Genomic DNA, 17,022 nt, shown 5'->3' with positions numbered 1-17,022 from the left:
AGTGAACATATTCTGTATTAATGATGAATGTCTCTGAGCAGCACTTTAAGTGGAGCAAACCCAGGCCCCATCCCGCTTCCTTTCGAGAAGACTTACAACACGATTACATTGCAGCGGGCATGCCTCGGACTCTGACTTGTGTGCATGAACATTCCATCCTTTTATTTTCATAGCTGGAATGACTCTGCCCTCTCGTTTCCTTTCCTTCCCTCCCCTCACATAAGGCAGTGTTGCCGATAGCTTCTTTTTCTCCTCGGAATCTTCAAAGGCTGCGGCTGAAGAAGTCAAATCCAGCATGGTCATTCTCGATTGTTTGCTATTAAAGTCTTCTGAAAACATCTATTTTCCCCTAATCGCCAAAGGCAGCTTTAAAGCTAACTTTTGAACTAATAAAGATTAGCTGCTCCCTACCTGGAAAGAGAAGGGGTCACCCACTAACCACATAGCATAAACGAATTAATCCAACTCAGACTTTCCTCCCTGTGCAGCCACACCAGGATTGAGGAGATAGCCAAAGCGGGTGGAGAGGGTCCATAGATAAAGACTAAATGTAGACATGTGTGGGGTCACAGGAAAAGAATCGGGTGATAGCGTACATTGCGGGGAGAAAATGGGGGGATCTGCAGAGGGAGGAGGAGGAGGGAGATAAGGGAATGATATCTTGAGTATCGTAAGAAAAGAAGCAATATTTGACCTTGGTGAAACATTAGCAAGAAAAATGGCAGAACACCCCATTGGGAAGGGAATGTGGGCATTAAGGGATGGCAGGGGGGAAAGACAGTGCTTTCAGGGAATGGCCACAAGCTAACTGAGCCCCAGAGAAGTGACACACAAGGATGGGTTCTCAGCTAGCCAAGATTCGAATCTACAGCCCTTCAGGCAATCCTTCCAATGGAAAAGTAATAAGCGGCCATGAATAGTCTGGTCTTGAAAGCGAGATTGCCCACCGGACGATTTCTCCAGCCAGTCTCTAGTATAGGGACCCTAAACAGGTGGAAACAAACCCTGCTGCTTTCCTACCAGATTTTAATGCAGATGTTTACTCTTTTCTTCTTCTGGTCTTGATGGTTCCAGGCTGTGGTAAGTTTTCGCTCCCTCTCCCTTTGCATGCTCTAATAACCCTCACACTTCCCTCCGTATGGTTGTACTGAAACTTAACTTTTCTTGTGCAAATCAACATTTGGAACAAAGCTGAGATCATCCTGCTTCCCTTCGTTTTGGAGTCATCCCGCATTTCGTGAACTAAATTGTGTTTATTCCAGTTATCTGAATTACAAAAATGTATCATTCACTTTTCACGTATGTTAGCATCCTCCACAAAGGTAACTGTGGTTTAAAAACCTGCATAAACACATGTGCCCTTGTGCGCACACCCAGATAAATACGAGTGCCATACGTTTGCAGTTCATGTAGAACAGGCTTAGCAGTAGAGATTGTCTGCTTGTCTTAGACCACTGGGAATGGCAGCTGATTCAGTAGGGTGCAGTGGGCAGATTTTTAGAACTTGGAGTGGTGGCTGTTGATGGACACCTTCCTAGGCTCCTGAAAGGACCTTGCTCCTTTCCACATAAGCATTGTGGAGAAACAGCTCTCTGTGGTGGCGAGCTCCGAGCTTTCTCGGCGGTGATGGTCTTAATGCTCAACGCAAAAGATGACCAGTGGACTAGGGCAGATTAAGTCTCCTTAGAAAGAAGTGATGTAAGAAATTCTGGAAAGCCAGCAGACACAGAAATAACATGCCAGCGCCTAGAGCTCTGTGACACAAAATTTTCTTCCCTTTGCGAACCATGTAAAAGTGCCTGCATTCAATCATTTTCTACCTACAAAAAATGATTCACTACAATTCAACATAATTATGGCTGATTAATCTGGAAAGACAAATTCCTTCATTATCCACACATTGTCTGTCCACGTTCAGCTCTGCTCATCTGACCACTACATACTTTTTTGTAATTCTTTAAGCCCTCCCCATGTCCATACCAGGATTTTTCTACCTTCATTTATAAAATGGGGGTCTTGGGTCTCTAACTCACCTACTAAAAGAATACTTGAAAACCCTTGTACTAAATAGACTTGGGGGGGGGCAGGGGGAAGACCTGGGAAGAGCTACTTTCAAATGACTTACCTTTGTTCTTTTTGCAGATTTCTCAATAATGTGTGCTGATTGCGCACTTGGCTTTTTTTTTTACATGCCGCCAGCATTCTCAGTTGTCTTTTATTAAAAATTCCAACCTAAGCTTAAAAGTGTTTTGTTAAGTCTGCAGACCTGAGTACAAGCCTAGGCATGGTACTTTATAAGCTCAAACCCCAGCCGCCTTTGAACAAAAACCAACAAGGGTCATCTTGATACACAGCCATTTAGAGCCTCAGTCATCAAATGAAATTCAAATAGCTGTCCCAGGACAGCAAATGGAGAATGTGAACTATTGTATTCAACAGGAACGGACGGTGCACATCACTTTAAACTTGATGAAAAAGAAATACCAACTGGATTTGAACATTTCCCTGAATGTGGGCAGAATGAAGGTTCCAAAGATCTAAGATAAAGTCTTAACTACTTGATTACCATAATCCCCATAGTCAGAAATAATTTCTTTTTCATGATGGTACTTTATGTCTCCGTAAAATTCATCTTTTAATATCCAGATTGGCATGCCTCGCAATCACGTTGCAAAGATTATGGGAATATAATATGCAGTAGGCTCTTTGCCTCCACAAGGCCTTGGGTAAATATTTTAGTGTCCCGTGTGAATAGTGCTTTCATTACATAGTATTGGCTAGAGTAGCTAATATTATGTCTGCAACGAGCCAGACAACAGGAAACAAGTTGGAAACTGTTCTTTCATGGCAGGAGCTTTAAAAATGCAAGTCTTGCCTAGCATGAATTTTCTAATGTGACACCTGGCATCATTGACTATGGAAATTACTTTACACAGAGCAGCCTATATACGGCACACTCCAAAGTGTCCCTGAAGTATTCATTTCCAGAGTAATGAAACAACTGTAGTGATCAAACATCAGCTGTAATCAATGAAATACTTAGGCTCTGATATTTAGCATGTAAGGAAGCAAGTGAATGCCCATTGCATAACTTAAACATCAGATGCTCCCAGAATGAATAAATGAAAGGCTGGGGGAAATTTTCTTTTGTTGATCAAAGGATATAGAGTCCATGATTCTCAGACATGCCATGGGTGTAGATGAATCTCAGAACCTTGATAGAAAAGAGACGAAGGGGAGGAGGGAAGGTGCATGTGTAGTTTAAAAAAAAAAAAAAAAAAACCCTCTCCATTCTGGGTTGTGATACATCCCTCTGGCTCCCCACCTATCTGAAAGTCATTGATATAAAATATATATTTTTAATGCATATAATAAGTATACAAAATATGTATAGAAAGAAAGGTTTGTATTTATATTCTTGTAGCTTCTCTTCTCTTAATACTTAGCCCATTACTAATACTTTCTGACCCACATTTTTACACAAGGTTCCTCTTTGGATGCATTCCTTTGTTTGTGAATTTTGAATTACTTAAGTATAATGGCAGGCGCACTTATATTTGACATCCCAATGATGATACAGGGGCATTGCAAAAACCTGCAAAAACATCTAAGAAAGAGTCAAAGAGTCAATGATTTCAGTTGTCAGTTTACTGAAGCCCATTTTTATCATAACTTATTGCCTTCCAGTTCCATAATCTACGCATGTTAACTCTACTGATTCAAAGTCTTTGTTTAACTAGAATATGTACTAATTCCAAATGACGACTGATCAGAACATTTATCACATTGTACAATGACATTTAGAAAATCAAACTAGCGCGGGAAATGCACATTTCCCATTGCTTTGAAATGCAGCCTACTCACAACCTTGGGGCTAAAACAAAACAGAAACTGCCCCTGCATTTTCATCACCTAGGTCCCTAGTTATACATCATTTATTTCATAGAGCTGAAATTGAAAACTTCCTCAAGACAAAGTCCCGTGGCTCAGTGGGCTATGCTTTGATAGTTTCCCTGGGTAAAAGGTAGGCGCACTTTACAAATAGGTTCAGAGCTGCCATTGATCTGACCCGAAAAGCTCTTATACGATCCCCAGAAGACAGCCAATTAAATTTTTAATTCTGCTACTCCAATCTCCTTTCTCCTTATTTCAGAAAATAGTTCCAACAAGGTTGATATTTCCAAGCCACATAGATAAATAATCACAATTTCCTTCTGATCAATCAGTTACCAAAATACTGAAATCAACAACAATAGACCTTTTATAATAAGGAAAACTGTAGTGTCCTTGCAAGAGAAGCTGAAGGTATGTATTTTTAAGCACTCAAAACTCAGGAAAGCTGTTTTCCCTGCACGTTACAGAGCTCAAATTGCTCTACTGACACAGAAGTTTCTTCTTTATTTCTGCTCTCCTCGTCACAGCTAACACACACCAAGGGCCTATTGTGTACCAGGCACTGTTCTTGGGGCCTCCCACTAAATTTCTGAGTCTGTACTATTTCCCATCCTCCAGATCAAGGAGGAGGGATGAAAGAAAGTCACAGGTCATGACCGAGGCCACGCGGTCATAGTTATGACAAGAAAACCCTGCTTCCCACCTCTCCTTTTCTGCTAACCCTGGATTCAGAAATTTGTTAGAGGAAAGAATGCGCAGTGAAATGTCTCTTTGTGCTAGTTTTCACAGCGTGGTGAGAAAATCTTTTCCTGGAACTTGGAGACATTTTTCACATTGAAAAGGAAGCTGTAAATGTTACTAAGGCTCTTGCCCTGTGGGGGTTCTGGTTGATGGCCTCAGAAGCCCTCTCTCTCTCCTGTGTCAGTCTGTCAATTTTAGCCACTAACTTCTGACCTTGAATCAGACACATCTTCACAAAGACAGCAACAGAGAAATCATGGCAGGCTGGAAGTCATGTGGGAACCGAGCCAGACCTCACTTACCCCTACCAAGTCTTGAGGAGTGACAGCGAGCTGCTTTTCATGCTTTCAACACTCCAAGTCACTTTTTAAAGCCGTTAGGGGTCAGGGCCCTCCTATATTAGCTGTGTCTGGTCACGCACATTCTCAAAGAAATTGTTCAATAAAAACATCTTGATTAAAATCCGTGGACTCTTTTCCAGTTAAACCTGGTGCAAATAGACCCTTTTAAGATATATGCCCTCTGAGAACTATTTCATTCATCTGTTTCTTCATCTGACAAATGTAGAGGGAAGTTCCCCTAAAGACCAGGCACGAGCGCTGTTGAACAAAAAACCCTTCTCCGCCTTTGAAAAAACCCAAAGTCGATTCGGGAAATGCACAAGGAAACAGGCGACCACCTGCTTAACAAAGCCTGTGCTGGCAAAGGTGCCTTGTTCAGTTGCAGCCCACTTAGGGTACGAAGTACTCTGCCCACAGTGCTCACGCTACCGGAGGAAAGTGCTTTGCAAGTATGAAGCCCCATACAGATGAGCGTTGGTCGTTATTCTTGGATCACCTCACATGAGCCAAAACGACATCACTGGAAGACTTTATGCATGTTTCGGGTACATATAGTGAATATGTTTTAATCAAAAATGATAAAAACGAAAAAAGTACAGCTAAGATTCTTTCTGTCCTCCAGGATCTCACTTGGCCCTCAAAAGCTGTTTCCATGAGGTAAATTCTGCAGTCAGGAGAAAACTGTATGCGCTTGGGTTCTTAACGCCCGATTTAATCTAGTATTTTGAGGTTACGTATATTCCACAAGAAAGATGTATCTGTGTCTCTTCAAAAAGAAGGAGTTTTGAAGACTGCCTCCCTGAGTTAGCCTCAGATAATGGAATCCTTCCTTCCCCCGGTTTCAGATCAGACAACTACAATTAGTAGAGGCTAAACCCTCCTCTCACCTATGGCATAAAAATGATGGCATGGTTACTATTTTCAATCCCAATGCTCGTTTTGCAAGAATGTAAAAGATCTATTAGTAAAGTCAACTGAGTGGTGAAATTGCATATGGTTGCCTCTGAAGACATTACAGTTATTTTTAAAATAGCGGTACTTGGGAGCGTACCAGATGTCATTTCTGTGATGACAACAATCCAAAGTATGATGGCTTTGCACCCACCATGATTCGGGATGCGCCTCAACACATACCTTTCGAAACCTTTACGAGACACTCAGAGTTTCCTATGCTAGTTTCAAAGAAGTGCAGAAGACCTTATTGAAAAAGGCCAAAACTGACTCCAGACTCTGTGTTCTACCCCAGGCTGCCACATGAGGGCATTCTTCTCCCAAAATATATGCAAGTAGGTCTCACAGTTGATTTCTCCAAACAGAGAAAATATGTGTAAGATTATCTCATAAGGGTCTTCGGCCTGGTCGGAAGTGTTTCATTAACGACTGATTCTAACGTGATATTTTGTTTTCTTTACTTGACATTTTTTCTGTGAATTTTATAGGGTGCTAATCAATGGCTTGGATGACAATGAAAAACTGGATGTATGGTCTACGTAGTTTTGTTTTGCTTGTAATTTGCAATCCAAGTTCCCTAATAAAGTTGGTGGTTCGTTATGTCTCTCCCATAGGGCTTTTTTGAAGAGGAGGAAGGTAAAGAGTATATTTATAAAGAGCCTAAACTGACGGGCCTCTCTGAGATTTCCCAAAGACTGCTCAAGCTCTATGCAGATAAATTCGGAGCAGACAATGTGAAAATAATCCAGGATTCCAACAAGGTAAAGGAAAATCAGTATTCATGCAAATGTGAGGCATTGACTTGATTTTTTTATTTTTTAACGATATTTGTTAAAGTTTTCATTCTCTGCCTGACTGCAAAGTAAACCAATTCAACTATTTTGGATGTTTTGCTTGTTTGTTTATTGGTGGGTTGATTGGTGATTTTTTTTTCTTTTTGTCAATAACATTATACATGTTCATTCGAGTAACTTTTAGGTAGTCTTAGAAACAATTTACTAAATTCTCTACTTCTGCCATAGGTTATTTGCATTTGAATAACAATCTAAGGGTTAAAGCGATTGGGCCCAATGGTGGAGTTGGAGGAAACCCAGCAAAACGTAGTTATTCGGTCATCGAGGTCTTCAGGAGTCATACCGGTTTTGAAATCTGTCCTCTATGACAGTGGCAGACTTGTATTAACCTGCGAACATTCATTTTACTTCCTCATGGCTCCATGAAGCAAGTGTTTACATCCTCTGATCAGATTACTCAGAATCTTCTAATATGCTTTCATTCATTTAGCCAATTTTTATCAAGCACCTACTGCATGCCAGGCCCAGAACTAGGAGCTGGGACACATGGAGTCCCTTCCTTGCAGAACTCAAGGTTCACACGGGGTTAAGAAGGGAAGGATACGGGGCGCCTGGGTGGCTCAGCCGGTTAAGCATCTGCCTTGGGCTCAGGTCATGATCCCAGTCTTGGGAGCCTGCTTCTCCCTCTTCCTCTGCCCGCCCCCCACACACAATGTGTTGTCTCTCACTCGTTCTGCTCTCTCAAATAAATAAATAAATAATCTTTAAAAAAAAGAAGAAGAAGAAGAAGGGAAAGATACATGCAAACAGTTAATTAAATAGAGTCCAGTGAAGGACCACGGGAGACGTGGTCCCAGTGACACGGAAGAAGCTCAGGCCTCCCTGAACAGCTCATTCTTGGCTGGGCAATGCTCCACAGAGGAAGAATGTTTGCTCTGGGAATTGCAGAGTGAGAAGGTGTTTGCTGGAAGCAAAGGGCACTCTGAGAAGCCCAGCACAGGCGATGCCAGGGAGGAATGAAAGGGGGAGGTGTGTTTGGAGTGTGGCAGGTCTGAGAAGCAGGTTGGAGAGAAGAGGGTGACAGAGCGAGCGAGCCGGAAAAGCTGGTTTGTGTCCAAGTGTATAGGCTGCTCCCGGGCCACAAAGGAAAAGGTCTTTTTCCTCTGTCCTTTTACGTAATTCGTATTGGAAGCGGTCTGAGCCTGAGACCACTGGGTCTGGGCAAAGTTGTGACGATGTGCTCATCATTCTCCCCGTTAGCTGGAAAGGTACGCTCTCCTTCCCGGTGAAGGTGGACAGAGCTGGAACCACCCTCACGGTGGCTCTCCTAATTATAAGCACAGACAGAGTTGCTAGTGGGATGAGAAAAATGTCGAACTTGGTGTCAGACCACGGGAGTCTTCATTCCCCCAGAAGACCACCGATCAGCTGGTGATCCCTCTTGGAGAAACTGGGTGGCCACTCTGAATCTCTTTCCTTTTGGTTTTTTGTTTTTTTAATCTGTAGAGTGGTTGCAATTATCTTAACAGTGTAATTTTAGGAGCATTACAAAATTCTCGAGCTTCCTCAAATCTCTGGAACCGGATAGGCAGTGAGTAGGTAAACAGATGGAGAAAGCTGGAGGAAGTTGGAACATTCTTCCAGAAATCATTAGAAAAGAGGCTGAGACTCATCTCTTTCCAACCTTGAAAAACAGCAAGAGCCGTTCCCTGGCTGTTCTTGGGACCCCCAGCCTGCCTTCCTTGCTGTATGAGAAGGCTATTCACTGAGGCAGAGGTAGTAAAGAAACTATCTAGGATGATTTATTGCAGAGAAGAGAAAGAATTAGAGAAACTGAGAATAAAAATATTAGCAATCACGAGGTAGGCGAATCAGTTAATCCCTTAAACAAAGAACCTCCTTCTGCCTTACAAGCCCAGAGCCCATGGCCCCAGTCTAGGTACATGGCTGAAGCATAGAGGGACCAAGAGCTGTGTTTCTACTCTCAAGAATCTTGTATTCTAGACAAAGGTAGGGACATTCATTACAGAAGAGAAAGAAGATCAAAGATTAGATGATCTTGGGTTTCGAAGATCCTCAGCGACTTGGAGGGCTGGCTCCATTCCCACCTCTGCAGCCATCTTGACCACGGTCCAGCCACTTCCCCTTCCTCTTGCTTCAGTTCACGCAGCTCTGAGATGATCCCATCGCCTGTCTTTTCCCAAGGGGGCAGGGGCAGGCCCCTGGCATGCCAGCTGGGGGAACGCTGAGCCTCCTGCTTGCTTCCAGGAGCACTTGGAACTCACCACTCCTTCTTCTGCCATATGTGTTAATCCAGGTAAACCCCAAGGATTTGGACCCCAAATATGCCTACATCCAGGTGACCTATGTCACGCCGTTCTTTGAGGAAAAGGAAATAGAGGACCGGAAGACGGATTTTGAAATGCACCACAACATCAACCGCTTCGTCTTCGAGACGCCCTTCACGCTGTCGGGCAAGAAGCACGGCGGGGTGGAGGAGCAGTGCAAGCGGCGCACGGTCCTGACCAGTAAGTGCGGCGCCATGCCGCCCCTTCTCTCCCGGGACTTAGCGGCTCTCGCGGTGTTTCCTGCCGGGAAGAAGCGCCGCCTTCCCCTCCCTCGGGAAGTCAATCAGAAGAGAAATTCTCAGTAGAGTTACTTTATGCACCTCTTCCCTGTAGACGTTCCGGCCGTCAAGGTCATGGTGTCCGTGTCCTGGGAAAGGCACACTGAGCTTCCCCCTGCTCTCTCCCTGAGCCTGCCCCCAGTTACTTCAGGGTTAGCAGCTCTCAGAATTGTGTGCTTTGGGGTTAGCTTCTAAACCACTCTAGAATTCAGGCTCCTCATCTGTAAACTGAAGGCAGGGGATGACCTCCCACGTCCCTTCCAGTACTGTCTAGATCTGTTCTATGAGCTAGTCATCCTTTCAGGTATTCAGCAAACATGCCATGAAGGCCCACGAGGTGCTGGGCACTCTTTTGGGATTTTAAATAAATGAACCATGAGTCTTGCCCTTAAGGTGGTCACAGTCTGGTAGGAGAAAGCCAAGTGAAGCAAGAAATCCAGGTGAGCATAGCATGAGAAAGAAAATGGGGATGAATGCCAGGGGCTCCTAAGGCAGACCGAGGAGAAAGACGAGCAAAGGTATTCTGGACAAATCTTGAGACGTGAGCAGTCCTGGATTGCGCCTGAATACCAGTGACCCAAATTATAGGAAACGTTCATCTTCAGTAAACTTTTCCAGAACTTTTATCATCAAAAAAATTAGAACAAAGCTATTAGAATATACGCTATGGAGTATACACTTAAGCATTGTTTAGTGTGGTTTAGTATAGTTTGTATTTGAATTATAAGTTGGGGGGAAGCTATAATCTTTCCAGTGTTTCGAGACTCTAAAGGCCTTAACCCAGCCCATAGGAGAAGGACTTGTTGGCTGGCCAAGTGTGGAAGAGCATGCCAGGAGACAGTAGCTGGGCCCAAAGCTAAGAGATGTCGCACACCATGGTACACCAGAGAGAAATAACTCACACAGAAACCATGCAGGGTGGAAGGCGCATGAGTAAAAATTTTAAAAAATTAAAAAATCGTTTGGACCTTCAGGGGCACTCGAGACTCTTCACTAACCCTCAACCTTTACTTTCTCTGCATTGCTTTTGTGCAGCGAGTCACTTGTTCCCATATGTGAAGAAGAGAATACAAGTCATAAGCCAGTCGAGCACAGAACTGAATCCGATCGAAGTGGCGATTGATGAGATGTCCAAAAAAGTTTCTGAGCTTAACCAGCTTTGCACGATGGACGAGGTGGACATGATCAGACTGCAGCTCAAAGTCCAAGGAAGCGTCAGCGTGAAGGTAGGCACGGTCAGAGCGGAGATGCATTTGGTATAAAGTAGAACCTGGTATAGAACACCCTAGAAATTTTTTACAAAGGGGATAAAAGACACTTTTCTCTGTGTGATACCATCCAGCAATTTTTATCTGAGTCTTAAAATTTTGTTTCATTGTAAATACGCATGGATGGTGGCAAACACCTGGAGATAAACCTTTTTTAAATTTTAGCCGAAATAAAATTTCTTCTTCCTCAATCCTCCTTTCCCATCTTCTCTGGGTAAACTATGTTCTATATTCTAAAATCTAACCAATGAATTAATAAATAATAAACGTGGCTCTCTAATAATATCTGTCAGTAAGAGCCTTATGAACATGTCCCAAAACAAATTTTTTAGAAATGTGTAATAGTTCATAAGATGGGTGTTGGTATTTATCTATCAGAGGCCTGAGAAGAAGCAGATGGCCTGCTCGCAGTGGATGACTAAAGAAAATAGAACAGACTATTTGCAAAAGCATAAGCAGTATTTAGGAAAACCAACAAGGTGGGCGCAGGCACTAGCAAGAATGTTACCCCCTAGATCTGAAGACTGAGGGGAGAGAAGAGTGAATGGAAGCAGAGAGAGAAAGCTGGGAAAGCCAGTTGCTGAGACAGATAGACATGCCTCTGCTAGACAGAGCACCACAAGGAGGAAACCCTGGAGCCAAAAAAGACCCTGACCAGGTGGGACTAGGGAGAGACAGGTGAGGCACTCACCTTGGGCACAGAATTTAAGTGTGCATCAAAAAACTCAGTACCCAAGATAAGACAGTATTAATCCAGTATTGTTAAAATAAAAAACTAATGCCAAAAATTTATAATGAACTAAGTGTTCACATTTGAAATAAAGGCAGGCCAGTAACCATGCCATGTGGAACTACATTGGAGCCCAAGGCAAAAGGAAAAATCAGTAATGCTGATCCTGATATTGACCTGCTCTCCGCTTCCCCACCTACCTCCCATCTGTGTCACCCATGGCTGACTCAAAATAGTAATAATAATAAATCTTTTAAAGCCAGAAGGCAAAAGAACCATTGCTATACTCCAGACAACAGCTTCCCTCAGCGCACAGCTGTGTCAAGGGAAGTGGACACTGGGTGATCTGGAGAAGCAAAGGAGAGCACCCGTAACGTTTACTCATTCTACCATGCTGGTGATCCCTCGCCCGCAAGGGCATGTGAAGACAGGTCCAATACAGTATTAGCTGCCTTCTTCTGTGACCTTATTCCTTCCAAGCCCCACAGTTCACAGTAAAAGGCTATAAACACTAGAGAGTATGGACTCCTTCACCAGTGTGAGCCCACTCGTGTGTGCGCGTGAACTGGACCCGGCATTGTGCATTCATTCAGCAAATCTGATAAATGCATCCTCCGGCCAGAATCTAGGCCAGACTGTCAGGTGGAATGAGGTCAAACAGTGTTTCCCAGGGCGGGGCATACACCACCATGACCGTGGAATGTCTCTTAGTAATAGTTCAGTGTTTCCTGTGATGTGAATAGAAAAAAATAATAATAAGTAGCACATCAAACATTTGATTTCACAGATGTTAAAATTAAATGTATTTCAGTAAGTAAAAATGAGTCTAGTTGCCAAAGATAGTGAGAAAATAATGGGGCAAGCCAAGGGCAGCTATGACAAAAATGTGAAATGATGGGCAAGTGACAGTTTGCGGAGGTGGCCATGGAGTACAGCACTCAGGTGCATCCTTCCGGAGCTTACTGACCACTGAGTTGGGGGACAGCAGAGAAGACAGCACATCAGTAGGTCACCGGGCTCTGCGAGAGGATTTGGGTGCTGTGTGATTGGTGCCGCTCCTTCTAGTGGTGGAGAAGGTGCCATCCGAGGAGGAGATGGGATGGTCCGAGCCAATTCTCTTCTCCCCAATAGGTTAATGCTGGGCCAATGGCCTACGCACGAGCTTTTCTTGAAGAAACCAATGCGAAGAGATACCCTGACAACCAAGTAAAACTTTTGAAGGAAATCTTCAGGTAAGTTTTTCTGTGTGGGAATGTTCTGGAGCTCTTTCAGGCAGGAGCCACCTGACCACACCTCCTCCAGGGAGCAGAGTCTCTCCCCAGCCTGACTTGGAGCCGCCACTTTCTACGGCTGATTGGTAATTTGCTTTTTGCTGTCACTAAAGGCAATTTGCAGATGCGTGCGGGCAGGCCCTAGATGTGAACGAGCGGCTCATCAAGGAGGACCAGCTGGAGTACCAGGAGGAGCTGAGGTCCCATTATAAGGACATGCTCAGTGAGCTCTCCACAATCATGAATGAGCAGGTAAGGCTTGGCTTGAGCTGGCCCGCGCTGCCGGTTCAAAGAACTGTCCATTCTGTCCCCCATGGCAGAAGGACTGTAGATGTCCCTTTTCTTACATGAACACCATAAGCACTGAGTTGCTCACTTCTCCACGTACAACACCCCTTGCATCCCAAAGCAGAGATCAAGTTGGGGGAAAAAATCTATAGGGGAAAAAAAAAAAAAAGATGAGAACCCAGGTAATTTCCAAAGTTTTCAGGTATGTTTATCCACACCATATGAGCAGTTGGCTTTCTAGAATATATGGAACCTTTTAGACACCAAGGAACACTGCGTGACATTCTACTAGGTTTGCTGCCGTTCCTGTCACCCCTGATGTAGGACCTCGCAGAGCCCTGGCTGTGAGATGGAGTTCCACAGTTCTGCCACCAGGGGTCTCTGCACCATACTCAGGAAGAACTCCAGGTCTAGGGTCATGGCTTGGTAAGGTCAAGAGTGCATCTACAGAGGCTGGGAATTCCTGAAGATGTGCAGAATTGGGTAAAACTTAATCCTCTACCCCACCAGCAAGTCATCCATGCATCCAGCATGTTCCGTAAGGCTGTGCACAAAATCCGGATATTCATTAATCAGAGAATCAAGTGGTCGAAAGCCAAGTGCCACTCTGGCTTCCCAGCATCCATCAACTCTCACACTCGACCTGGACATCTTACTACCCCATGGTCTCCTCCAGGAGTTAGATGTGCTTTTTACAGAATCATTGAGCAGGAAAATTTGAATAATCTCCTAACAGTGCCTGGTGCATAGTAGCCACTCATTAAAAGTTAGTTCCCCTTCGTTTCTTTAAACGGCCTAACACTATCAACACTATTCACAAAGCATGAAATGTATCGCATGAATATTTTCTTCCAAGTGCATTTCTCATTTTTTTTTTCTTTTCCATCTCCTTTTACCCACATTTTAAACTCTCCCAAGTAGCTAGAGGAAGAAATTGGTTAATTGATTTAAGTTGGAGGGATTATCATTAGTGGTTTGGGATTATAAAGGGGTGATGGGAATTAAAAACTCAAGAGAGATGCCTCGATTGCATGGAGGTAATCCTAAATCTGAGAGTGAAACAAGAAGAACAAACAGTGGATCTTATATTTGGAAAAGGTGGCAAAGAAATGCTTGTTTTGAACTATAAATTGCATCTGACCTTGAAACTTCGGGCAAAAATGCTTTTCTCTTTTTTTCCTGGCAGCTCTGTCGCGGTCCGTGTCTGTACAGCTTCTGTTCCTCTGTGTCTAGTATTTCCCTCAGTACTATAAGCAAAAGTGGTATGTTTTTCTTTCCTTATGTCTACACTGTCCTTTGTGACCTTCTGGTCTGCCTGTCTTTTCCTAGTTGTTCACATTCCCCCAGACACCTCCGTAGTGGCTAGTGTTCTCTGAGTGTTCATTTAGTTAGAACAACTTTATTTCCATTTCGAAATAGGCTGATATGAAGAAAAAAGCTTGCCGATTAAAGTTAAAAGCTTACCTTTTATTTTTTTTTAAGTAGGCTCCATGCCCAGTATGGGGCTTTAACTCACAACCTTGTGAGTGAGAGTTGCATGCTCTACCAACTGAGCCAACCAGACACCCCAACAACTCAGCTTTTAAAAAGAAAACTCATACTCTACCAATCTGTAAAATATATTTGGGTCAATTGTATCCAAAACAAAGATTCAGTGTACCTCAAATTGCAACAACAAAAAACAAAACAACAACAATAACAAAAATCTTTTGCACAAAGATTAGAACCAGCTGATTAGGAGGACAGAAAAAGGAATTCTTCTCCAGGAAACCTGTACTAAAAGAAGCAAAGTTTGACTTTGTGCTTCCTGGAAACTGATGCAAAGGAAAGAAACGGATGGATTGCACAGATCTTATTATTCAGTAAAAGAAACAGATCTGTTGGCAAGAAAGATAAACATTCTTCTCATCCTGGGGATTTGTCACATTGGTATTTATATGTGAGACCATGACAACACATATGATACCTTCAAAAAAGTTTTCCTTTAAATAATTTGCTCTATTATATGGGCATTCCAATTTCCACCTTAGATTAAAATGAGGACAAAGTATTAACTTCTAGCTCTGTAAAAGAGATTCCAGAGGAGAAACTAGTTAATAATCATCAATTGTAAGTATAAATTGTCCATAACAAAACTACAAGATATCTAGAGTGAAGTTAGCTATTTTCATGACAACCGTTGATAAGTGTTATTCGTTGGTTATAATGAACAATTTCCTGAAATCAGAAAGAGCAGCCAGTGATTAAGATCTGCAAAGTCCCTAGAATTTTTAAAAATGGGTGTTTTCTCAGTTCAGATTTACAGCAACAACAAACAATTGTTTGCTGCTTTTCTCAATTTTTTTAATGAAAAGGCATCTGGCCATATGATTGGGTTCAAACTCTAGTGCAGGGAAGGGTGGGCAGACTTTAGCATATTCTTGTAATGCATGAACAAACCATAATCTGTAATGCATGAATTCATTCACATACCTTTATGCTCATGACATGTTCTGGAAGAAAAATTACATATATAGTTACAGTGAACGTTAAAAAATAGAGATAGTGTTAGAATAGATAGACAGACATAGAAATTTTAAAAAATAATAGGAATAGAATTAATGCAATTCATTCCAAGAGTGTCCAGAGTAGTCTTAGCTAAGAGGGTATCCTGAAGCCCCCTCTTAGTGAAAGAAACTTCAGTATACAGAAAGAGATGGAATAGGATAAAGTGGATGCTAGTATGTAAAATGGAGATATTGGGATGGAGCAGTTGGGGTTGCCAAAGTGGCAGAGAGACAACAACTAGACAGCCAGGATGCCACATTGTTTTGTAAGTAGCCAAAAAACATAAAAGCCTCCTTTGATGGAGGCCTAAGTGATGCATGGAAGTAACTGGATGAAACATAAATATAAGATGATCATTTGGCGTCTGTTTCAGCACTGATGATGATAGCATCATGGTAAACTCAACAGCAGTAACGAATCTCAAATATAAAATACAGAGGAAGGAAGAGATCCACTCTGTTACGGTGCCAGGCAGGCAAGATGCAAAGGCATATTGCTCTGGGAGTTTCAGATACTCTATGGACACATCATTTCCCAAATTATTTAAGCAGAACTTGTGGCATTGATCATAAGGAGAATTTATTGGCAGTATAGGATACCAGATGCTTGGTGTTCGTGCAGACAGAAGTGTTAATCTGTCTTGGAAGAGGGTTAAAGCTAAACCATAGTAATATGTCAAGTAAGTGGAAAAACCTTCATAACTAGAAATTTGAAATATTCATTAAGTCTCTTCTTTACAGAGATACATTTTAGAGGTGCCTGGGGTTTCTACTGTTGTTATCGTATTTACACATCATTATTTGCACAGATCTGACAGGAAGATATTATTTAGGCACATTAATATTATTTTCAAAATAAAATCAGGTCAAGGTGTATTTTTTTCTTCTATTTCCATTAATGCAAACATTTAAATGAGCTTTCAGGTGTTTCCCTTTTTTGGCATTTTGACAGTATAAATTGTAAACTTTTAGAATAAAATGAAATTCTGGAATTATTCAGATACAATCATAAAGTCATTATGTATAAATTTATATCTGATAGTTGAACAGTATTGTGAAGCTAATTTAAATCTTGCCAAAATGCTTCTGGCATGGGCTTGGAAAAAAATTCCAGGACTACTCTGATAAGCTCGTTTTCAACAGCTCACAGTGCCCCTATGGGGAAGAAAAAAAGTCACTGTTCTGGGTTTTAATTTTGTGCTTGGCAGTATTAACATGAACTTCTCTATTTTCGTTTTGTCTTGTCCTGTTGCGTTTCGTGCTGTGAAGATTACGTGCAGGGACGACCCGTCAAAGCGCGGATCGGAGCGAACCTGCCCTCCAGTAATTAGCAGGGCGGCTCTGCCCACCGTCTCCATCTCAGCCAGTGAGGAAGTTTGAGGAGGGGGTCTGCTGCGTCAGACACGCCTTGAAGGGAACCTTCTGAATTTGCAGCTCATCTCGGGGAAGAGAAAGATTTAATTTATTTGAAGTTTTTATAGTGTTAATAATATTTTTTTTTACCTCGCTAGCTTGAGAATTTTGCCAGCCTCCGTTTTTGCACATTTCTTATGATTTGTTTGGTTTTTTTTT

At 42.5% G+C, this 17,022-nt stretch overlaps 1 protein-coding gene and 1 long non-coding RNA gene across 7 annotated transcripts in view; one reads left to right on the top strand and one right to left on the bottom strand.

Annotated features, from left to right (window-relative positions):
* DOCK10 (dedicator of cytokinesis 10) overlaps positions 1-17,011 on the top strand; it is a 240,246-nt gene extending 223,235 nt beyond the window's left edge. For 3 of the 6 annotated variants that reach the window (XM_019798992.2, XM_011224086.3, XM_034655275.1), the window contains 6 exons: positions 6,542-6,688; positions 9,039-9,249; positions 10,383-10,573; positions 12,477-12,577; positions 12,730-12,868; positions 16,720-17,011. In XM_019798992.2, coding sequence (XP_019654551.2) covers positions 6,542-6,688; positions 9,039-9,249; positions 10,383-10,573; positions 12,477-12,577; positions 12,730-12,868; positions 16,720-16,830 — 900 coding nt within the window. In that variant the 3' untranslated portion in view covers positions 16,831-17,011. The other 3 variants (XM_034655274.1, XM_034655273.1, XM_034655272.1) reach the window with 3 other exon arrangements.
* The window catches only part of LOC117801144, a 2,928-nt gene continuing 792 nt past the window's right edge, over positions 14,887-17,022 (bottom strand). The window contains exon 2 of the long non-coding RNA XR_004623648.1: positions 14,887-14,929. This is a non-coding gene — a long non-coding RNA (uncharacterized LOC117801144). The remainder of the gene's footprint in view (positions 14,930-17,022) is intronic.

Source organism: Ailuropoda melanoleuca, chromosome 2 (assembly GCF_002007445.2).
Source record: "Ailuropoda melanoleuca isolate Jingjing chromosome 2, ASM200744v2, whole genome shotgun sequence".
Lineage (NCBI taxonomy): Eukaryota > Metazoa > Chordata > Mammalia > Carnivora > Ursidae > Ailuropoda > Ailuropoda melanoleuca.
Note: the sequence above shows the minus strand (reverse complement) of the source record. Positions and strands in the feature narration are given on the sequence as shown.